Source organism: Gallus gallus, chromosome 2 (assembly GCF_016699485.2).
Source record: "Gallus gallus isolate bGalGal1 chromosome 2, bGalGal1.mat.broiler.GRCg7b, whole genome shotgun sequence".
Classification (NCBI taxonomy): Eukaryota; Metazoa; Chordata; class Aves; order Galliformes; family Phasianidae; genus Gallus; species Gallus gallus.
Genome location: NC_052533.1, coordinates 56,105,104 through 56,128,873, shown reverse-complemented (window position 1 = coordinate 56,128,873; position 23,770 = coordinate 56,105,104). Strand labels below are relative to the sequence as shown.

Sequence of the window (23,770 nt, the reverse complement as noted above, 5' to 3'; positions counted from 1 at the left end):
TCTGACAAAATCATTTATACTGGATTCATTTTATGGTTATCAGTGGATTATTTTTTTTTTTTATCTTGACCAATCACTGCTCTTGTAGTCTCTTCTCATAGCAGAAAGTAAGCAGTTATATTGTGTTCTAGAAAAGCCTTGGTAAGGGCAAGTCATTTAGTTAAGGAAGGCAAAGGAGTGCGTCCTTTGGGAGCAGATTACAGAAATCATTTCTCTTTGCCGGCCTAATATTCCTCTTATTTTTCTACTCAGATATATCTACTAAAAAAGATCTTGACCAAAGTTTATCTAAAATGTTCACTCTGAGTAGGTTTACTGGGCTAAATGAAGGGAGTTAATGGCATACGGGATCCCCGTAACTCACTGCATCCCTGTGCTATCCCTCCCACCTCGTCAGGCAGTAATCAGCCTTCGGCTATTTTTAGAGCTCTGTTTACTTGTGTTTAAAGTACTGTTTTGTTCTGCACCTTTTGTCATTACCTGGGCAGAAAAGCTGTTTTGTTTTTTTTCTTGTTTGTTTTTAGGGTTTTTTGTTGTTGTTTTTTAAGGACTATGAAGAACACAAATTTTGTGAAAGTCAGTGATGTATTCTGTCTTCAGATCAAAATTTCAGGTGACTTAGTGAGTTAAATGCATATTTCCATGCCTAATTTATAGAATTCCCTCCCACATACATGCCATGGAAATGCTGAATGATCTTGCTACTTAATACTCCCTTTATTTTCTCTTTCTAAAATGTATGTGCTCAGGCAACTTGCCCCAACTTTCGAATTCTCTGAAGTTATCCAAAATAAATACATACAGAAATTAGTTTGAAAACAGTCTTTGTTAAAGGCTTAAGGTTTAAATGCTCTGTGCTATTTCAAAGCTACTACGCTGATTGTAAATTCTATGAAAAATAGTTTAAAAATCTTTTTGCCCTTCAAGACTGAATCATGTAGCTCTTTTACACACTAATATGTGGAATAACGATATTTGTAAAATAGTAACAATATTCTGCTTCTTAGTCATGCCTGGACTATGTCTTAACTCATTCATTTCTCCTTTCTTTGTTAGACACACAAAAACAGTTGTAATGCTTCATAAATCTCTTTACAAAGGATTCAAAACTGATTTATGTGAAAAGATTATACCAAATTAGCTGTGCTGTGTTGTGCATAATCTTCCTAGAAACTTTTGGTTACAGAAAGGCTGTAGTCTCTGGAAGTCTTCCTGTGCCAAATATTTGATTTTTCTGCTTTTTTTTCAATATTAAATTAGATTTCCAATCTGCTATCATGAGTGCCTTATAAAAGTAGAGAAGTTTTTCTCTTCAAGAAATCATATAATCACTTTGGTTGGAGGAGACCTCAAAGATAATTTAGTTTCAAGCACCCCTGCCATGGGCAGAGTTGCCAGCCACTAGATCAGGCTGTCCAGGACACCATCCAGCCTGGCTTTGAACACCTCCGAGTATGGGGTATCCACAGCTTCCTTGGGCTACCTGTTCCAGTGCCTCACCACTCTCTGAGTAAAGAATTTCTTCCTAACATCTAACCTAATTCTCCCCTCCTTTAATTGAAAACCACTTTCTCTTGACCTATCATTATCAAAACATATAAATAATCGGTCTCTGTCATGCATATAACTTCCTTTCATGTACTAGAAGGGCCCCTTTGAGATCTCCCCATAGCCTTGTCTTCTCCAGGCTGAACAAACCCAGCTCCCACAACCCTTCTTTGTAGGAGAGGTGCTCCAGCCCTCTGATCGTCTTTGTGGCCCTCCTCTGGTCCTGCTCCAACAGCTTCATACCTTTCTTGTGCTGGGGGCCCCAGATCTAGACAGGGTACTTCAAGTGGGGCTTCATGAAGACAGAGCAGAGGAGGACAATCGCCTCTCTCACCCTGCTGGCCCCTCCTCTTTTGATGCAGCCCAGGATCTGGTCTTCTGGTCTGAAAGCATGTTCTTGGCCCGTGCCAAGCTTTTCATTCACCAGAACCATCAAGTTCTTCTCCACAGGGCTGCTCGCAATGAGTTCTTCTCTCAGGTTGTACACATATCTGGGATTGCCCCAACCCAAAGGCAACATCCGGCACTTGGCCTTGTTGAATCTCATTAGGTTCTCATGGGCCCACTTTTCAAGCCTGTCCAGGTCTGTTTGAATTGCATTCCTTCTTTGTGCTCTTTGACATCTTCATGAGTGACATTGACATTGGGATCGAGTGTGCTGTCGGCAAGTTTGTGAATAACACCAAGCTCTGTGGTGTGGTTGACATGCTCAAGGGACAGGATGCCATTCAGAGAGACCTAGACAGGCTTGTGCAGTGGGCCCAGGTGAACCTCATGAGGTTCAATAAATCCATGTGCAAGGTCCTGCATCTGGGTTGTGACAACCCTTCCTATTAGTACAAGCTGGGTGATCTAAGGATGGAGTACAGTTCTGATGAAAAGGACTTGGGGCTACTGGTGGATCGCAAGCTGGTCATAAGACAGCAATATGCCCTCACAGCCCAGAGAGCCAACTGTATCCTGGACTTCATCAGAAAAGGTGTAGTCAGCAGGTCAAGGGAGGTGATCCTGCCCCTCTAGTCTGTACTGGTGTAACCTCACCTGGACATGGTAATAATAGAGAGCCACAGAGATGATCCAAAGGATGGAACACCTCTCCTATGAGGATAGGTTGAAAGACCTAGGGCTGTTCAGCCTGGAGAAAAGAAAGCTCCATGGCGACTTGATAGCTGCCTTTCAGTATCTGAATGGGGGCTACAAGAAAGAAGAGGACAGACTCTTTAGCAGGGTCTTTGGTAATAGGACAACAGGAAATGATTTCCAAGTAAAAGAGGGGAGATTTACATTGCACATAAGGAAGTGTTTTTTACAGTAGGGGTTGTGAAGCACTGGAACAGGTTGCCTAGGGAGGTATTGGGTGCTACGTCCCTGGAGACATTCAAAGTCAGGCTGGACCAGGCTCTGAGCAACCTGATCTAGCTGTAGATGTCCCTGTTCATTGCAGGAGAGTTGGACTAGATGACCTTTAAAGGCCCCTTCTAACTCAAAAGAGTCTATGACTCATTCTGTTTGATCAGCTGCACCACTCAGCATCAACAGCATGCTTGCTGAGAGTGCAATAAATCCCACTGTCTATGGCATTGGTAAAGATGTTGAAGAGCTCTGATTCCAAGACAGATTCCTGGGGGACACCATTCATTACTGATTTCTATCTGGACACAGATCCATTGACTACAATCCTCTGACTGCAACCATCCAACCAATTCCTGTAAGTTATCAACTCTTTAAATCCATACCTCTGCAATTTAGAAATAAGAAAGTGGTATGGGACCAAATCAAAGGCACTGAAGAAATTGGGTAGACGATATCAGTTGTTCTTCCTTTGTCCAGTGATGCTGTCACTCCTTCATAGAAGGCTGCTAGATTGGTCAGGTACAACCTGCCTTTGGTGAAGCCATGTTAGCCCTCTCACATCAACTCCTTGTGTCACATGTGCATTAACATAACATCCAGAAGGGATCTGTTCCATGATTTTCCTAGGCACAGAGGTGAAGCTCACCAGCCTGTAGTTTCCTGGGTCTTCCTTTCTACCTTTCTTTAAAATGGCTGTGATATTTCCCTTTTTCCATTCCCCAAAAAAAGCTAGGAAGTATACATATGGTATGTCATGTCTAAGGGGCTATCTACATCTTCTGAAAATGCTGGTTTGAGAAGTAGGTATGTATTACTTTTTGGGGGGGCTGGAGCATTGTTTTTGCCAGAAGTAAGTGAAGGTACAGAGGACAGGTTTTCAACACCTTCGTAATCCTACAGGTAGATGACAAGATGCTGAAAGTAGGTAGCTAGACACAGTCTAAGGAATGTAAATGTGTAGTGATATTTTTCATATGTTGTTTTATTTGAAATTAAAGCTATTTGACAATAAAAAGTCAGGTGTGCCTGGGTAAACTGGTTTAAAATGTAAATCATTACATTTTAAAACAAAAATTTTAAAATTTAAAATAATTAATCTCAACAAATAGAAGTCTCTGTGTGACTTGCCATAAAAAAGAGACAGCAGTTTTGTAAAAGGATGTTGAAACTAAGCATTTCTTTTTCAGTAAGTCTGAATGGATAACACTAGTTAAAAATAAATAAATAAAAACACACCTCAAAATTCTCAGTGAAAAATATTTCTCTCTTCATTTGCTACTATATGCTATCTGATTGAGCAAACTGTTCCATAGGCAGATTTCTGAAATATGAGCTATCCTAATCTGTTCGGTTTTTAGAGAGAAGTTTCTCTTTCTATTAATATCTTAAAACTTCAGAGCAGATCTGCGCATCCTCCTTTTGTAGCTTTCATGTTTAATTTTTTCTCTTCTGCTATGGTAAAGAAGTTTTCTATTTTATTCCTTGTTTAGTTTTATGACCTCGTATAGAAAAGCTCTTGTGGACAAGTCTAGAAATCAGTAATTCATAGTTTTAAATGTTCAGGAAAAAAAAAGCAAAAGTATGAAATAAAATTTTCTGTAATGAAACTGATTTATTCTTCACTTGGTTTTGAAAAATCTTCTGTTTCATATGTCATTCGTCTCCAAAAAGGAAAAGTTTTGTTGCTGCTACTTCATTTGTTATCACTCGTACTGTGCAGAATTAGGATATTTTATATGCTACCAAATCACATGTTCAACTGTGATTTCATTAATGTAATAGTCCATATTCCAAATGTACTAGTATCATTACCAACCTGTATTATAATCAAGTATAATATAAAAATATTGCTTTGTTCAGAAAATTATGAGGACTATTTGAAAGTAATGTCTGCTGTGTGGGCAACATTTTCCTAGCAATGACACTGTCATAGCAACTGTGAAACGGTGGGTCACCTGCACTTGTGCAGATTTTTACAAGCATTGCATGTAGGCTCTTACTCATTGCTGGTTGCAGTGCATAGTTAATGGTGGTGACTACGTTGAAAAATCATGTTTTGTAGTTGAGAATTTGCTCTATCTCTTCTATTGTGCTCTTTGTATCTGTTGTTGTTTCCATGGAAATAAATAGAAGCAGCCTATGTAAAATAGCCTTCTTCTTGTGGAGGGACTGGATGAAATGTAGGTTCTTTTCTCTGTGGAGCTCTTGGACATTTACATTTTTAATTTTATGCTTGGATGACCTTAGACCACTGGTCACACTTTCAAAACTGGTGTAAGTGATGGCAAGGATTAACAAGGACAGTGTGACTGTGAGGTGTTGGGATTTGTGATGGAGTAAATCAGTAGTACTAGAGTTGTGTAGATACATTATTTCTTTCAAATTTCTTCAAAAACATATTACAGAAGAAAGTAGCACACATGATAGTAAATGTTTGAAAGAAATAGTGGAAATCAAAGCAGCCGTGTCTGTGTATGTGGCACACAGCTTTTAGAAGGAGCAAGCAGTAGTCGCTCTGGTACTTAAGGGTTCTGTCTACGCTGTTGTTAAGCTCAGATCAGGAGTAGTGTGTCTTTGGAGCTACACTTGAGGTTGTCAATGCTTGTCGTGCTTTGCTGCATGTCCCAGAGAGGCCACAAAGTACATGAACCAGTTCCTTTACGTGAATGTAGGCTGGGATTTAGCTGCAAGAACTTCCATGCTCTGTTCAAGCTGCTAATGAACGTTCAAGCCATAGGATGAGATTAGAGCTAGTCCAAAATACTGTTTCTGCCTTTAATAAGGCTCATATGCATCAGTGCTGAATGTATTTCTTTAGTACATACAGTGTCAACTGGGCAACTGTAAGTAAGTCAACTCATATAATCCACTTGAGCTTTGCTGTGTGTTCAGTGTTTTATCCAATGTTATCGTTTCTGGTAGTCTCTTATATCTAGGCAGTGACCATAACTTTGTAGTTCTTTTTGGTGCATTGCAGTACACCACTTTATTTTAAAATTTCATGTGGGAAATTACTTAAATTATAAGAGTATCACTGATGAATGGTAAAATCAGCTACGTACTGAGATGTATGCATCAGTTAGTTTTTCACATGAGCACTCAATTAAGTAGATGAGACATTCGTATCTTCAAGCTTGTTAATGAATTTAATGACCTAAATTTTCAAGCTGTTACTAAAAATCTACCTACTACAAATTTAGTTATGTTGCATATTAAATTACGGTTGTGTTTCCAGCTGCTCACTAGTTGTGTTGGAACACAATGTGCATGTGGATATTAAGAAAATTGTGAGAGATACTTGAGAAAGTGAATCTGAATATTACGTAAGTTGAGTTTAGAAGGCGTTACAGCTGGCCTCATAGCTTTTTCCTCTGTGGTCTTACAGTTGGCTTTACCCTTGTAAAAATAATGTTTGTGAGAATGTCTTATATCAAAAATATCAACATCAAATACACCCCAAATCTTTATACTTAGCCATAAAGCATCCAGTTACAGGGAATAAATTACATTTACATTAGAAAACTGTCTCTTCACTATTTATATGAATCACGTTTGCAGTCTTCAGGAAGACTTAAAGGGGACCCAGTCAGTTCCCAATTTTTCAGAAAACTGCCATATTTTATAGAGATTTCATTTTCAAATAAGTCCTTGTTTACCTGGGAAAAGAAGCAGCCTAGCAGAAGTTTGATGTACAAAACATGGTTTTATTTTTAATTACAATTTTAGATGAGCTGTTTGTAATCTGTATAAATATTTACTTATTCTGCAGTATTGTTTGTGAGTGAAATGTTGTCTTCATTATTTCATATTTATTAGGCTTGAGTATGACGCAATCTTAAAAACCTATCTGACTTTGTCAAAGGTGCGTTTGATTTCTAGCCCCAGATCAGATGGGATCTAGAATTTGGATCTTTACTAAAAAAGTTAGGTTTGGGTTTTAGACAGACGGTTTTTCTTGCTGATGACATGTACAATGAGGTTTGGGTTTTGTTCTGACTGTATGGCTCTCTGGCGACTCTTACAGTGGCTTAAGATTTCATGAAAGACAAGAACAAGAACCAAGGGCAAGGCAGTTCATATTACCTTCAGTTTTAGATCTGAAAATCTAAAAAATTTAGTAATTTTTTAAATGCTGCAGTATTGAAAAAATCAGAAAGGTGGATATGTATTGATCAATTTATTCAGTTCTGTTACTGCATTGTTGTAGCCCTTCTTGGTGTTTTCAGTGGTGTAGTATACTGCTACTACGATCTATCCTACTGCAACAGTGTAGTACTGCGTGTTTTTGTTTGAAAATCTGTTCTATCTACATACAGAAGCTAGAGATATGCTAAAGAAGCCCAGATGAGCAAAGGGAATGTTTCACTTGGAAGGAAAGCTGGTGGAAGTTTGTATTCCGTAATTTCTGTAGGACTTTGTTCAAGAAGCTCTCATGAGCCTCTGAAAAAACTTTCTCACTTCCAGAATTTTGCAGGTAGCCCTCCTTCTGCCTGACTTCCCAAATTCCAAGTGAGGACAGACTTCTGAAACTATTCCAGGCTGTGTAAAGCCATTCCTGTTTTCTATCTCTTCTGTGTTTTTTTAGTATGTACAGTTGCGTGGGAGATAAGCGGTCAAAATTTTCAGGTTTTGCAAGTACAGATCTGTTAATATCTCATCTTTGTAATAGCATGTGTTTCTTTAGCTGTGGTCTATTTTCTGTGTGAGAGCTGATGCATCAGTCTGTAAAACACTACAGAATGTGTAATGAATGATTATGATTATGATCTCAACATCTGGGAAGCATGTAATAAGTTTATCTTGTGCATTTCAATGACCAGTTGAAAAGGCAAGTTTGTTTCTCTCTGTGGTTGCTATTACTGGAAGAAACAAATAACAGATTTGCATCATATTTTAAATGCCATACACCAAAATCAGATTCCGTCTTCCAGAAGGAAGCTGTGGCAGCTGGTAGAAATGAAAGCATACCAGAAAGATCTTGGAAACAAGAGAAAATGCAGGGGGAAAGCTCAATATTACAGTAAGTCATCTAGCTGTCTGCCCATCACTGTGCTCTGGTGCTCTTTTGATAGACACGGGACTAGCATACAGCTGTTTTTTTCCAAGTGATTTGGAATGTGTTTGGGTGGAAGAGAGGGAGAACAGAGAGAGCAACGAAGCACCACTGATGAATACTGTCTCCTCAGAGTCTGATGGCCCTCAAGTGGTTGTCAGGCTGCTCAGAACTGGCATCCTGTAACAGGGAAATTGTTAATGATTTTCTATCTCTGTTGGTCTAATCTAGCACTTACTTGACATCAGGCTTTTCATACGATCATAAAGTTTCTTGTAACTGTTTCCTGACTGCGAAGCATGAAATAATTGTAAGAGAGTTTTCAGAATGGCTAGGGAAGTGTGGTAGTAACACTGCAGTAAGGAGATGATAGCAGTGAGGTTCTTGGAATCACAGAACAATTGAGGTTGGAAGGGACATCTGGAGGCCATCTACTCTATTACCTCCTGCCCAAGCAGGGCTACCTACGGCAAGCCATCCTGGACCATGTCCAGATAGCTTTGAGTTTCTCCAAGTATGAGAGACTCTGCCACCTCTCTGGGCAACCTGTGTGTCAGTACTCAGTTACTCACACAATATCGAAGTGCTTCCTGGTGTTCAGATGAACCCTCCTGTGTTCTCATTTGTTTTGATTCCTTCTTGTATTGTCATTGGGCATCACTGAAAAGAGCCTATCTCCATCCTCTCTGCACCTTCCTTTCAGGGATGTATGTACATAGATGAGATCAACCCCAAGACGACTGGTAGATTCAGCTGTCCCAGCCTTTCAGCATAGGAGAGATACTCTACTGCTTTTGTTGTCTTTGTGGCCCATTGTTGGACTCTCCAATATGTCTGCATCTCTAATGAACTGGGGGCCCTAGAACTGGAAACAGTGCTGTTGCTGTGGCTTTACCAATGCTGAGCAAAGGGGAAGGATCACTTCCCTCAACCTGCTGGTAATATTTTGTCTAACACAGCCCAGGATGCCCTTGCAGCTGTCTTTGCTGCAAGGGTACAGTGCTGACTCACGTTCAGCTTGCCGTCCACCAAGGTACTTTTTCATCATCTAGTTTTTCTTTCTCTGAAGTATATCAGGTTTCTCCAACCAGTTTTCAAGGAAGAAATATAATGCTTTTAAAAGGAGATGGCAAGCTACAACTTATCCAGAGGTAGATGCTGCTTATATTCATATATTTATTTTCTCCTTTGCACAAAACATACCATTAATCATGTGGAAAGCAGGTGACTCTTTAAGTGTAGATTTCTACTTATTTAGGAAGTAAGATAGCATTGCAACTTATGTATATGCATGACTAGCCCTCTAAAATGTCACTGTCTGTGCTATGATGCTTCTATGGCACGTGGCACTCAAGGTTTTTTTGAATCTTAACAGTCAACAAAAATGCATTTAAATGATAATTCTGTGTCACAAAAAAAATCATTGCATGTGAGTAAAAAGCTATTCAAATATGAAATAGTTAAACGATTTCAGAAATTCTAGTTTCCAGTTATTGCACTTATTACTAACCTTGTCAAAATGGAGAAACGTTTTATATGTGTGTGTGAATCTCCTTACCGTATTTTTTGCTGACATTCCTCAAGTCTCTCTCTTTTTTTTCTTTTCTCAGAGATGTATCCTGATTTATTTGTTTCCTTCATGAAGTAGTTCCATGTAGAAATTACTGATTAGATAATCCTGAAAGATTATTGAGACATACAGATACACCTGGTTACATGCTGAGAGACGCAGACAATAGGGAAACAAATGTGTACTTATTCAACTGCTTAAGCTAATGGCCTTTGTTCTAAGACTGTAAGCACACTTTGCTGATAAGTAGCACAAGAGATAGAAAGTCTGCCTTGGGAAATCACAGAAGGACATGCTGCTTACAGATTCTGAAATACTCTGAGCTGCTAACTGATGAGTTATTTCAAAAGCCCAGTACAATATCTGTTAATTAAAGAGGAACATGCATTTTGGAAAGCATCAGATCATTAACTGGATAAGAAAAAGTTTCAGCAGAGAACAGTAAGAGTGTAAACTTTCACACATTTAGACTATTACATTTAGACTATTAACTAGAGCTAAAATTAACCAAGGTGCTGCTTCACATTTAGATCATGAGACTGAAACGGGTCTTCTGTTTCTCTCTTTCCTAAGTGCACAGCTTATGCGTGTTTGCTAAAAGTGTCAGGCTGCTGAGCTTCCGTGGAGGTTTTTTTCACCACTAAAATAGAGATGTTCATCCTCCTTAAGGCCTTTAGAAAACTAGCTATACGATTTAAAAGTTCTCTGGTTCTTCCAAGCAGACCTTGGTGCAGAATTAATGCACAGAACAACTGGTTTGATTATACTGTGGAACTGCCCTACAGCTTTGGTTGTATAAAAGCATAGCGTCTATAAAACGTAGATGGGTAATTCCAAAAACTGCAAAATGATGTAGTTACATGTGTAAGTTACATATGGATGTAACTTATACATTAAATCCACAGCACCTGTCCTAAGACACATGGCTGTACTGCTTAGCATACATCATTAATGCTTCCTTGGCCTTCATGGGTGCTTATGGCCTAATAATAATTGCAACAGGAGAGTAAAATTAACATGGAATATGCTGTTAATTATTATTCTGTGGTCAGTGATGATGTTTTAAACTTCAGTATTATCACTAGTACTTTTTTTTTTTCCTCAGAAGTCTTACATGGCTGGTACCATAGCTGAAATTTAAGGAGACTCTGGCTGTATGTCACTCAGTTTTGGTAGCTTCTCCCAGGATAGTTCTTCTCAGGGAGAACATCTGAACTACTTTTCGTATATAATATTCCTAAACAATTGAATTTATGTTGTTTCTCAGTAACATTCATATTATTAAAATAGTTGGGTTTTTTGTTTGTTTTTTTCAAATCAAACCTATCCAATTCAAGCAGCAGTAGGATTTTTCTTAGAGCTTTTCTCATTTTTCTGGGAATGGTTTTTTTTTTTTTTCAAAGTAGTTATCTCTCCATATGGATGTGATGTTACTTTTGCCAAGTTTCTCTAGCATTTGGTGGTATAATAAGCAAGGTTTTCTCCATTTAACGATGACCTAAATCTGGTTAATTTTACACTAAGAACAATGTAAGTTATTACAGCTCTCTAAACATTTTTAAACTATTCAGTAAAAAGCTCAGGAGTAGTGATTTGAACTTGCGTGAGGTATTTTAACACGATTCTGTGGTATCTTCACATTTCTCTCCACAATGCAAAGAGTTCAAATCACTGTAAATTGCTAAAGGACATGTAAACCATATAACAGTACTTTTCATACAGGTATTTTAAATCACTGCTTTGTCTGTGTGTTGGACTATGTCAGGTGGGAATTTTGAAAATGCTTTGCCATACAGTCTGATTAGAATCCCCACGTTCTTTTGACTTCTTTTACTCTCTGTTGTAATGCCTGGACAGATGATTAGAAGTCTTCCATATATTAGTAAAACTGGGGAAGTGCCATCACAAAAGATCTTTATTTTCTTGACTACTTTAACACTAAATAGGCTTTACTTATACATTCTATAAGAAGTGTGCTGGTGTTTGCAAAATATACTGAGAAGCTAACATAGTCCTTTTTCTCTAGTTTACAGCAGCATAAGTTTGGGAATGTAATGTAGGCTGTCAAGCATGAGTATTTACCTTGTTTTACTTGTCTTCGTCAAATGTTCTAATGAATACTAAAGCGTATATAGGAATCTCTGTTATTCTTACATATTCCTTTTGCTGACTTACCATCTGTAATGATTTGGTGTATGTCTGTTTAACTTAGGAGTTCTGCGTGAAGTAATTAAATTGCTTTGTCACTAATGCTTCAATGCATTTGAAGTAGAAATCTTTCTGCAGTCATTGCCTTTCATCACTACAGGGCCATTAACTAATAGCTTTCATTCTGGGACAATGGAGTATCTAGAGCCTGAGGAGAAATAATTTTACATCTGCAAGAAGCACTAGTCTGCAACAGCTGGAATTTTTAGAAGCCAACTATAGAAATCAAGTATTTGTTACTGTCCTTTCAGAAACAGTGAGGCCTGAAAAGTGATGAGAGATACTCACAAAATCAGAGAGAAAGGACTGAGTAAAAAGATGCACCTTTTAGCAGAGGATTCTTTTCTGACGCTGTGGCCAGCTGAAGAAGAAAGTACAAAGCACTGAAAGCAGTGTTTCAGTCTGGAGAAGATCACTTCTGCAGTGGGGAGGATTGATCCCAGCCCACTCAAAAGACCTCAAGATTGAGCTGAAGATGCATGCATTCTAGACTAATGAGAGAAAAAAATTAAATCAACTTTTTATCTAGCTCTGTTTTTCTTATCCTTCCAGCATAAATATGAGTTTGTCTCAGAATCGGGAGCCAGGTGTTTGTTTACTGTAATTAGCATATCACTATTAAGTCAGCTGTAAAATGAGCATTGCTGATGTCAGAGTTGAAAGAAAGGGTAAGTGTTGTTACCTGGGAGGCAGAAGAGCCCTGGGCAAGTCTTTAAAACCTACAAAAGAGGTGAAAGAAAGAGGAGTCAAGCCTGTGCTGATGAGATCCTACCGTAGCCCCAACCCAGGGAAACAGGAGCTGGGTGTTGACACAGTCTCAGCTCCCAGATAGGGGGAGTTCTTGATATGCAATGCTGCTTCTTAAGATTCTTGTCTGTTGGATTGTTCAGAGTAATCTCATGGGATAACTGGCTCTGTAGCCCAGCTGGGAGATGTGCTTCTGATATCTTATGTAGATCAAAAAAATTCCAAAAGCACAATTTATATTTGCAGAAATGAAGGCTGCAAGTAACTAAGAAATGAGTGAGGAATTCCCAGCTTTAGCTGCTTAAGGATGTGCTTTAAGGATGTGTACTGTTTGGCCACCTTGTATTATTTGCAGCTCCAACTCAGCTTGCCAGTTTGCTGGAGCAATTTGAAAAAAGCATGCTGCTTGGTGAACAGCTAAAGCCAGGCGATGAGGCGTACTGAGGAGGAGGACAAGGGCAGTGAAGATCTGCTATATGCTCAAGAAATGTCACCTTTTCTTCTGAAGCAAAGCGTTTGTTTCTGACCAGTCCTTAAAACCGATCCTGAGTTCTTAGTGTTTAGTCCCATGAGGGGAATGGTAGGAAAACCATTTCACTCTGTCTTATAATTCAGAGCACTTGTGCTACAAGCAGGGAGCAATTCCTTTCTTTGGCAGGATTTAATCCAAGTAAAAAGCTCTAGGTATCTAACTGTTTTGGAATTGGAGTTGCTTCTGCTTCTCCACAGGTGCAATTAGCTCTACGAAGCCCCAGTACCCTGTTCCCATTCACATCAGTGAAACAGCTCCCCCAGTACTGCGTAAATATTTAAGCACTTATTATTAGCACCACCTCCATTTCAGCCATCTATAGATATTAATATTCTTTTGCAACTGTGACTTGGAAGGAATGGTGAGGGATAAAGAAGACATGAAGATCAGGGTGAGGAAAGCCGGTAACATGCTGCTTCAGTTTACATACCAGTGAGAAAGCTGTCATGAAGTCTCTGATGAGTTGCCTAGTATATGGTCATGAGGTAGTTTAATCAATGTTTTTCCCTTCAGTGAATCTTCACTGCAGTTCATAAGCTATTAAACAACTGAAGTTTTCCGTTAGTAAAATATATGGGTATTTAATATCTCTTGAGAATGAGGAAACCAAGAAGTACATTAACGACTATTAGCAAAGGTTTTTAATCTTTCATTCTAAACTGCTATTAAGGCAAAAAAAAAAAAAAAAAAAAAAAAACATTTCACACAACACCTAATGCACATAAGTCTTGACTTCTGCAAGTCTGTAATGGCTGCAAAGCAGCAGTATACATCAACAATTAAAATGGTTACTTGAAACCTGTGCTGAAAATGTTGATGGAGGAAAAACAGTGCTGCTTCTTAATGAAGGGGATAAAAAACAAATAAAAATGGTTAGGTCACTCATGAGCAGTTCATTGATCATCTGAACTCCTAATAGGTTTTTCCATTTGGAAAAGATCAAATTTTGTATAAAATGTGGGCGTATTCCATAAGTACATTGTGTCAAGCTGATTGTGGGAAATTGTCCGTGCATTTTTATCAGCTCAGCATGTGAAAAGCACAGTATGGATGTCTTAAGTACCCATTCCACAGGAGATGTCCCAGTGGCAGAAGCATCCTTTGCCATGTGTCTTGCGCATATTGCCATCACATTGTACAGAAGGACTTCCTCTTCATTTCTAGAGTCAGAATTTCACATCTCCGTTTCAGAGTCTTATTTTGCCACTTCTCAGACTCACTGGCGTGGCTTGAGTGTGCTTTTAGCTATCCTAGGAAATATCTGTATAGAAAGAGAATTTAATACATGACAGTATTAAATAACCCATCAGATAAACCAGATCTAGTCAAATACTCCTAAAAATGTGTTTGTGTTAGGCAGATAAGCTGTAGAGGCTGCATACATAGTCAACAGAAATCGAAAGATAGGTGTATCATCAGTAAAGATGCTGTAGTTCACATCAGGCATCTGTGTCTTCACCTTGAAATGGTAAGTCTGGAAGTCTGATAAGATTTTTAGGGCTCCAGGTGTTAACTGAGAGAGGAAAAACTGAATCTGAGCTGAAGGAACCAGAACTGCTTGCAAAACCTTATTGCATGGCCCAAGCTCCTCTACCTCTGCCACTGTTGGGCAGGTGGACTGACTAGAAGGGATCAGCAGTAGTTCAAAGTAGTGAACCCTTCGTTTAGTATTTACGGTGTACTCTGTTACCTTGATACAAGTATTCCGCCTCATATTCAGTGTGTTGCATTGAAAAAAAAACAAAAAACAAAAAAACGAAGAGCATTTTATTTCCCCAGAGGAATCAGATGCTTTTTCATATAAAAATTTGTATTTCAGTATACGCTTCTGAACATTCTTCTTTGCTCGAACGTCTTACATTTCTTCCAATTTTTTGTCTCTAGTGATTAGAGATAAACATATAAAATTGCTCTTCATCATGCTGTGAGACATTACTGCCTGTCTCCTTCAGTGTTTCCCACGACAAAACTAGGAGTGACACAAGACTCTAGGCTTTATATATTTGTGTATGCATCTCGACTACTTCCTGTACTAGTTTAGCAGCACAAGTTGATTACATTTGTTGTCAGAACAGTAACATTAGTAAACTAGATAAAGCTGTAGAGAGAGCTTGAATCAAATAACAAAGGTCTGTTTGAGTTTTTAAAATACTCGTGATGTGCTTTTTTTTTTTTTTTCCTGCGTGTTGGCTTATTCCCACGTTGGGAGGTTTTATTTCAAATGCAGTCAGTCTAGAAAAAAGTTGTTTGGGAAAAATGAACAGATCATTCTGTTTCTGCTACTTTAAAATAAGATTGAGAGATTACATGCCAGAATGCATTTGAGCATTTTCCATTTTAAAAGTGTCACGTAACAGTCTGACTTTCCACATACCTACCAGGATATTTAGATTTCTGTTGTCTTCTGCAAATTAATGACAAGAGTATTAGTTACATGGTATAAAGCTATCGTTTTTCTTTGGAAGAAATAATCCATGTTATGAGTTCTAAATTGTTTCTTTATAACAACTACATGAATAATTTTCAAGGAATTTGAAGTTAATGAAATAATAGATAGCAGGTATAGCTTACTTATCTGTTATTTCGTAGTACGAGCAAAACTACAGATCCAACTTCTCAGTTCTGCTTTATTCAGTGTAATTATTATTTAGGAGGGGGAATGGTTGTTTACAAGGGTGGATAGTGATAGGACAAGGGGGAATGGTTTTAAACTGAGACAGGAGGTTTAGGTTGGATATTAGGCAGAAGTGTTTCACCCAGAGGGTGGTGGCACACTGGAACAGGTTGCCCAAGGAGGTTGTGGATGCCCCATCCCTGGAGGCATTCAGGGCCAGGCTGGATGTGGCTCTGGGCAGCCTGGTCTAGTGGTTGGTGGCTAGCAGGCGGGTTGAAACTAGGTGATCATTGTGGTCCTTTTCAACCCAGGCCATTCTATGATTCTATGATTATTAGTTCAGAGTGTTAAATAACCTGAACAAATATTTAATTCTTAAGAAATAACAATTTTTAATGGAGGGGAAGAGTTACCAGGTATTCCTGTTGGCCTAAATATCAGGAAAATACTACCTTGCCATATGGACAATATTAGTGAAATTCCTGTGAAGTATTCCTATTGATGTGTTATAATTCCTGAAATTCTTTTACACTTTCTATGATTTTCTGTCTTTAAAAACTTCCTTTCATTTTAGAAGTACATTAGCATGCGTATTTTAGAGATCTAGAAAGCTGCTGTTAAAATGGTTTGAGAAGTTTTCAGAGTAGTTTTGTTTGTTTGTTTGTTTGTTAACTTTGGAATTGCTACAACAGTAATAAATTAGATCACAGTTTACTATTGTGTAAGCTCAAAATCATCCAGCTGTTGGTTGGAATTGGTGGGTTTCTTCTAACATCTTTATTAATTGCATTGACAGCGTACTGATTGGTGAGATCCAACTCCATGATTTCTTTTTGCGTCCCGGTGCTATGCGATAAATGTATTCTATGCTTTTTTCTCTGTAATAGATTTCTGCATCATCATGTAGTTCTGCAGAGAATGATGGATGAATTCATGAAATATTTTTCCTGTGATGCTAAGTATTGTCTTGGTTGTGATAGCATTAGGGTGAGGTACAAACATAAACTCCAGTGTGCAGAAATGGAGTTAACGCTACTCGCTGCACTCAGCCACGTGCTTGGCAGCCTGCTGTGCCAGGGCAGACAGTTCAGTATTCTTGCACAGGTGTATGAGATAAATTGCCTCAGGTGTACACCTGAGCCTTATATTTTATAGGTCTGCTGTAGGCAATTGCTTACTGTTGTACCAGCCATGCATAAAAGATGATGTATCCCATGTCAGGAAATATCTATTTCAAGCAAAACTTGGAACATCTGAATGGAAGTGTAATCATCTCTCATGCCCTGTGTAACAAATTAATGCCCACAGCATTGATTTTCAGTTAACGTGTTCTCAGCTTTCACATCCTTTAATCTTGTTAGGCAGGCACTGGATGGGCATCCTCAAAATTGGTTAAAGAGCAGTTTTGCTGGTATGAGTTCTAGTTCATGACACCTATTATCTAAATAAATTTCTCAAAGTGGAAGTCCTATGACAGGCAGTCACACTCCCATCTCTTTACAGAACTTAACATCACCCTTCTTGGTGTTACGGGAGTTTGCAGAACACTGTGGACCACGTGTGTACAGAAACCAGCACAGAGCTTTCACACTGGATTTCAGAAGCGTGACTGGGGCAGCATAGTTAGCCTTGTAGCGATGCTGCCTGGGCTGTAATTGCATTCTGTTGGAAAGCAGCAGCTGTTTTAAAATTCCCTTTTCAAACCTTCTGAAGTGCCTACAGGTGCTATGTGAATATTCTCACCAGAGAATTCATATTCAGTAACTTGATACCGAATTCAAGTCCCGATTCACGATGTCAGTGGTTGGTCTCTTCCAACCCAAGCCATTCTATGATTCTATGATATTATTTCTTTTGCAGTTGTTTAAAACAAGGTACAGAAAAAAGATTCTGTTCGGTTTCGTTGAAAACAAGGGTTATGTTACCCTTCTATTCATTTTGCTTGTTAGATGTTTCTATTTTTATATTGCATTGTATTTCTTAAAAGGATGCCACTGAGATGCAAAACAGACCTGATAAAATCTACTTTTCATTAATGAAGAAAAAAATCCAGCGTTATTCTTTTCTAGCTACAAATTACAAACAAAGGACTTAGAATGGAAGAAGCAACAGATACTAGACTTCTTTCCGCTGCTTTGTTCCCTATGGCTCTCTCAGAGAACTAAATTTGATAATTAAATGATAAAAGTGGAATTTTTGTTTGACCTGTAGTTGTATTTTGCAGTCGTATTTTCGTGATCATTTTAATAGATCGAGTGAACAAATGTTTATTTTGAATAATTTTTCCTGGTTTATTTTTTCACATACACGTGCCATGCTCTATTGCAGCTTAGTTTTGTCTTCTGTTCCTGTCTCTACGTTTGGAATATCACCAAGTGTATTTCTCATTAGCATTCTGTAGATTTTTTTTCTTTAGATAACTTTTATGTATGTATAACTGCAACTGCTTTTTGTTTTAATATCATTGCAAATTACATTTATTTAAATATGTTGATAATTCATTTAAATACTTTTCTACAAATGCAGTTCTTTTTTTAAAATGATTTCTCCATCCCAGATAAGAAAAAGATAAAAAATCTCAGATGGGGGAAAAAAAAAAAAAAAAAAGCTTCTTTTGATATGGTTTAAAAAGTGAGGAGGCTTTAGAATTATGACTTCAAAGACTTTGAGATGAACTTGACCATGAGAAGGAAAGCTGTAGTGTAGGACAGCTGATGGGGTTCCTAGGACTGGTTATTACAACGGATAAATATTTAATGCATAGGAAATATAAATTGTACTGATTTCTCACAGAGCTGTCAGACATTTAAAGCTGTAAGTCTTTTGGAAAGTTTGTTTGTCGATGAAGTTAATGACACTCAGTTATTTTCTTTGCTGTTTAATATCAGGCGAGCAAAATTACTTTTAAAAAAGCAAATGAGGCTGATGGAAGCCTGTAACATACTGCTGAATCATTCTCCCTAAGTATGAAGAAGGAATTCTTTATGTGCATAACTTTTTCACTCAGAATTGTTATGCAGTATGTCTCAGAAACTTGGAATACCAAGGAGTGGGCATAAAATTTGAATACACATTTGAAATTGTTTATTCTGTTAATAAATAATGGGAAAATATTGCTTTTGTCTTAAGACAGTAATGATTAATCTGTTATCGCTCTTTTCTGAATTCACAACTAAAAAATGCAGCATTTTTTTATTGATGTTCTTCTTCCACATTTCTATTCAAGTTAGCTTTGCATGTGTTTTCAAAATATGCATATAAAATACGCATATAAATACTTTTGGATGCACGAAGATGCAATTTACAGTACACAAATAGAAAAAGATTTTTGTATCTTAATAAAAGTGGCATTCAGATTGTTCCTTTTTTATAGCAGAGGATTAGCATGTACCTGTGTGTTCTTTTTTGTTTAATGTTTTTTCTTCCTAAGTGAAGAAATTTAGAATAGAATAGAGCTATTGTTCTGTTTCAAAAGAACAAGAACTGACAAAACAGATGGCATTTAGTTTTTTCTATTTCAAAAGGTACTGCTTAATACATCTGGGTAAGAAATGGAAATATGTCAGGACTTTCCCTTAAAGTTTTCTGGAAAAACTGTTTGCAGATGGGTACTCCATTCTTGAATTAACAAGTGACACTGAGCATTTCAGTTAGCTACGCTTTGTTGATTGTCCTCACCAAAATGTATTTGCTCTGGAGTAAATTTAAGTGAAAAGGGGAGTTTGCTGCATTTTCTGCTGGCTTCTGACTTGATTATTCAGTACATAAATAGTTCCTTACTTTTAGGAATAATGATCTAGCAATGAGTTACTGGATATTTTCCTACAGGTTCTTTGGTATTGGGTTGGATACCAGTAGACTTGCAGTATGTGCTGTCAGACTGTAAGTTCTATTTCTCAGTTGGTTCAATCAGTTTCCATAGCTGAAATGTTGTAAACATGTTTGTTTTCTACTGTGAACACTGTTCTATAGATTCCTCCTGTGTTTTTTCTTTATCTTACTGCTTGGTTAGCACCAAGGATATATTTCTAATTCACTGCTTGTTCAACAGTAACATTTTCTGATTTTGCTGAGTAAGACTCAGCTTTCTTTATTCAGCAATTAGCTTTTCTCCAGCTAATAGTGTACTTAATGACTAAAACTGTGCGGTATCTCTCAAGGCTGAAATCATCGTGAAGTAAACAAGTAACACACAAACTCCATATGTTTGTTGGCCTAAATTCCATTTAATGGAAATTTGCTAAGATTTCTTCCAACTGAGCATTTTTAGTCTTGGTGCTTCTTCATCTGAGCTGTGCACTAAGCGTAGGCTGCATAGAAATAACTAATATGCCTGAGAGGCTGCTTTTCCCTGTGTATTAAGCTGCACTTAGTGTCCTTTAACTCCCTTAGCGCATTTTAGTTTAGACAGCAAAATATGCAGAAGTGCTTTCACCTCAGCTTATTTTTCTGAAGAATTCAGACACCAGATTGAGAACTAGGGCTTCAGCCTCACCTCACAGAATTATTACTCACAAAATCACAGAATCATAGATTGAATGAAGTTGGAAGGGCTCTTGGAAGTCATCTGGTCCAACTCCATGCTCAAGCAGGGCCACCTACAGCAAGCTACCCAGAATCAAGTCCAGAGAGCTTTTGAAAGTCTCTAAGGAGGACAGTCCACCAGCTCTCTGCATGGTCCATGCCAATGCATTGTCACCCACACAGCACAGATGTGCTTCCTGGTGTTCCAGTTTGTGCCTGTGGCCTCATGTCCTGTCACTGGGCACCACTGAAAAGAGCCTGGCTCTGTACTCTTTGCACCTTCCTTTCAGGCGCCTTCCTCTGGGCTGAACAGTCCCACCTCTCTCAGTCTTTCCTCACAGGAGAGATGCTTCAGACCTGTCATCATCTTCATGGCCCTTTGCTGGACTGTCTCCAATAGTTTCATTTCTTTCTTGTACCTGGAAGCCCAGAGCTGCTGTTGTGGCCTCACCAATGCTGTACAGAGAAGGATCACCTCCCTTGAGCTGCTGGCAATACCTAATGCAGCCCAGAATTTTTCTGCAGTCCTCTTTGTGGCAAAGTCACCCCGCTCGCACATGTTCAACTCCCTGTCCACCAGGCCCTCCAGGTGCTTTCTTGCCAAGCTGCTTTCCATCTGCCCCGCTCCCAGCATGTCCCGATGCCTGGAGCTGTTCCTCCCCAGGTGTAGGATTCTGCACCTTTTCTTGTAACTCAGTGAGGTTCCTGTCAGCCCCCTTCTTCAGCCTCAGCCCCTCTGACTCTCTCTGGCATCATGACTCTGGTATCTCAGCTACTCCTCGAGTTTTCTGTCATCTGCAAACTTATTCCTACCACCCCATACGGAAGGAAAAGTAAATCTAACATCATTGTCATGAAGTAATCAGAAAAGCAGCAGCAGTGTATCTTTTGGACCCAGTGGAACCCATAATGGCAAGACAGAGCAACACAGTGCTCTTCTCCTACCATTTTGATTCAGACCCACTCCTGACATCACACCCTGATTCGTCAGTTGAAATGAGGAAGGTCAAATGTCACTGAGGCAGCCAACAAGTCAAGTAGCAAGTAGTCTGGTCTTCTGAGAATTAATGGCTCTGGAAGAATGTTGATAAGAACATCTTTGTATATATAGAAATTGCTTTGTATTTCAGTTTTGCTTAGAAGCTCACAAGTTTGACTTTTAATCTTTGTATCTATTTCTTTTGGGTATACATATTTCAAGTCAGTATTTATCAGAGATCTTTCTTGCTGTGTGGTACTTGTCTGTACTCTTAGAAGTAAGCGGCCTTTGCTAAATCATTACTTTTTTTGCTGCAGATACTTGGTTAATTTATTATTCTTGTGAGTGGATGCATTCTCTTCTTAGTGAAACCTTACCTAACACTGAAAAGGACGTTTAAGAGAGACCCACTTTGAGCATATTTCTCTGAAATTTGATCAAATGATCAAGGAATAATTTTTGGAGGTATTTCTACAGCTCATTTTGAATTCTGTGCAAGATCTCAACTTTATTTTTGCCTCAGAAGTATATGTCTGATATAAAATTCTGTTTTGGCAAAGAAAAGAGATTTTAGAGTTCCACAAATCCAAATTCTTCTGCTGTGGCTTTGTCCCAGTTGAAGTGTTAGATTTTCCTTGGAGATCTTTCACAACCAGCAGGAATGTGATTCTTCCGGCAGAGTATGGTGCACATCAGCTTCCTGTTTCATGTGGCTTGTTCAGACCGGCAGTGCTACTTCAGAGACGTAGCGAGGAAGAATGAAGCACACAAGTTGAGCAGCTAGTGCCGTGAGGGTGGTTGAGCTGTTAAGGTTTAATTTTTACAAAAAAGAAGTACTTAGATATTTCATAATCACATGACAAAATATAATGAATTCTGGCAGTTTCTCGTTCTCATGGCGGACTTGCATTTTCTTTTGTTACATCAGAGGAAGTTAAATTAACTGATTTTTTTTCCGAACGGTCTTAAACTTAGTTTTCATTCCTTGTTCAGAGGAGTGGGAGAAATGAAATTAACAGCACCCACAGCTGGCAAGAAACAGCAACAATTAAAAATCAATGGTGGGGGTAGTAGTTAGTCCATTTGAAAGTAAGTGCTTTTCTTTTTTTGTCTAGAGCTGAAAAAACATGAGTCCTTAGGCCTAGTTCTTTTCTTTTTGTCAAAGAGTAGTGCTCTGTGTTAATAAGCAGTCAGATACCTTGATTCTTGATTCACGGACTTTATCTCTGTGTCCTGCCAGGGGCCATAAGCGCAAACTGGATGAAGACGATGCTGCCAGTGAATCCAGTAAAGAATCCAGCAATGAAGATGAGGAAGGAAGCAGTTCTGAAGCAGATGAGATGGCAGCAGCACTTGAAGCTGAACTGAATGACTTCATGTGACATTCATGCAGAAGATGGAATTTCTAATTATGTTTTACTTCTCATAAGCAGATCAGACTTCAGATGAGTCCCTTATGCCAGTGCTCAATGTTTTTCCAAAATGTGTGTGTATATTTTGCAAAGCAACACAAGAGGTGACACATTATTTTACAAAATCAGACATAGATGTTTTTAAGGTGTTTTACTAAAGGAAAATATACTTTTTTAAACAAAAAAAAAGTATTAAATGGGACTTGGTGTGCTATGCCAAAGACATGTTATGAGCTCTGCAGAACCTTCGTATACAGGACAGTAATGCAAAGATTTGTGTTTCAGCATACAGCAACTTTTCAAAATATTGCAGTCTGTGGTTTATTCGTAACAATCTTATAAAAACAGGATGAGATAAAGTAAATGGATTTGCTTGAGTAGCACAGCAGCAACCTGATGAATTTGATCATTCTTTTCCACAAATAAATGCTATCAAATATAAAAGGATTTTTAAAATAATTAAAAAAAAAAAGAACAGTCTATATTTGTATAGAAACAGAGAACATCATATGCAACCTTTGTGAACTCTGCACTTGACTCACTTGTCATTTGCTTCTGAGATAATGATCAAAAGTCATGTTTTTAAGTTGCTTTGTGGAGTAGTTGGATTCTTTAGGGACACCGTTTAGATTTTTAACTTTTCTTCTCTGTAACCAGAAATTTAGCACAGCATACTGTGTGATCCTGTACTGCCGTAAGAAGCATATTCATCCATTTGTGTTGTTCTTGGGAAGAACGAGTGCTACTTCAGTCTAGATAGGATTTAATTTCTTTGAAAAGAGATCTGATGTAAAGTTTTTGTATATTCTATTTCATATTTGACCCACAAAACAGATTTTCTTTCATTTAATAAAAATTCATTTTGTACATTTTGTTTCCCTTTGCTGTATCACAGAAGTCTGCAACAACTGTTTGTTTGATTCCGTCAGATGTGAGGTATCTTTCCATCTTATTTTTCCTTTTCTCTGCACGAAAACAATGAAAACCTTTGAAAACAACTGCAAAGTTAGAGATTCGGGCAGTTAACTGTGCAAGAGAAGAGAAACACTGCACTGTGAAGTGTGTGAAATATTTCATTCTGACATTTTATCTTCTCTTTAACTGACCTATGAAGGTACTGTAGGAGTTACTGCTGCAGTATTGAATTTCTGAGGCTAGAACTAAGATTTATTCTCAGTTGCTAGCAACTGGAGAGTGAGATTCTTGTAAAGCACGTTAGCAAAAGAAGAC

The 23,770-nt window shown here is 38.2% G+C and overlaps 1 protein-coding gene and 1 long non-coding RNA gene across 2 annotated transcripts in view; one reads left to right on the top strand and one right to left on the bottom strand.

The window, feature by feature from the left end:
* Positions 1–23,407, top strand: part of CTDP1 (CTD phosphatase subunit 1) — a 100,935-nt gene extending 77,528 nt beyond the window's left edge. The window contains exon 13 of the mRNA XM_418905.8: positions 22,369–23,407. Within this exon, the coding sequence (XP_418905.6) occupies positions 22,369–22,510 (142 nt within the window). The 3' untranslated portion in view covers positions 22,511–23,407. The remainder of the gene's footprint in view (positions 1–22,368) is intronic.
* On the bottom strand, positions 21,617–22,456 carry LOC121109607. Its single transcript, XR_005857866.1, has 2 exons — positions 22,327–22,456; positions 21,617–21,931 (listed from the first exon to the last, which is right to left on the bottom strand). It is a non-coding gene; the product is annotated as an uncharacterized LOC121109607 (long non-coding RNA).
* Positions 23,408–23,770: the final 363 nt, after the last annotated feature.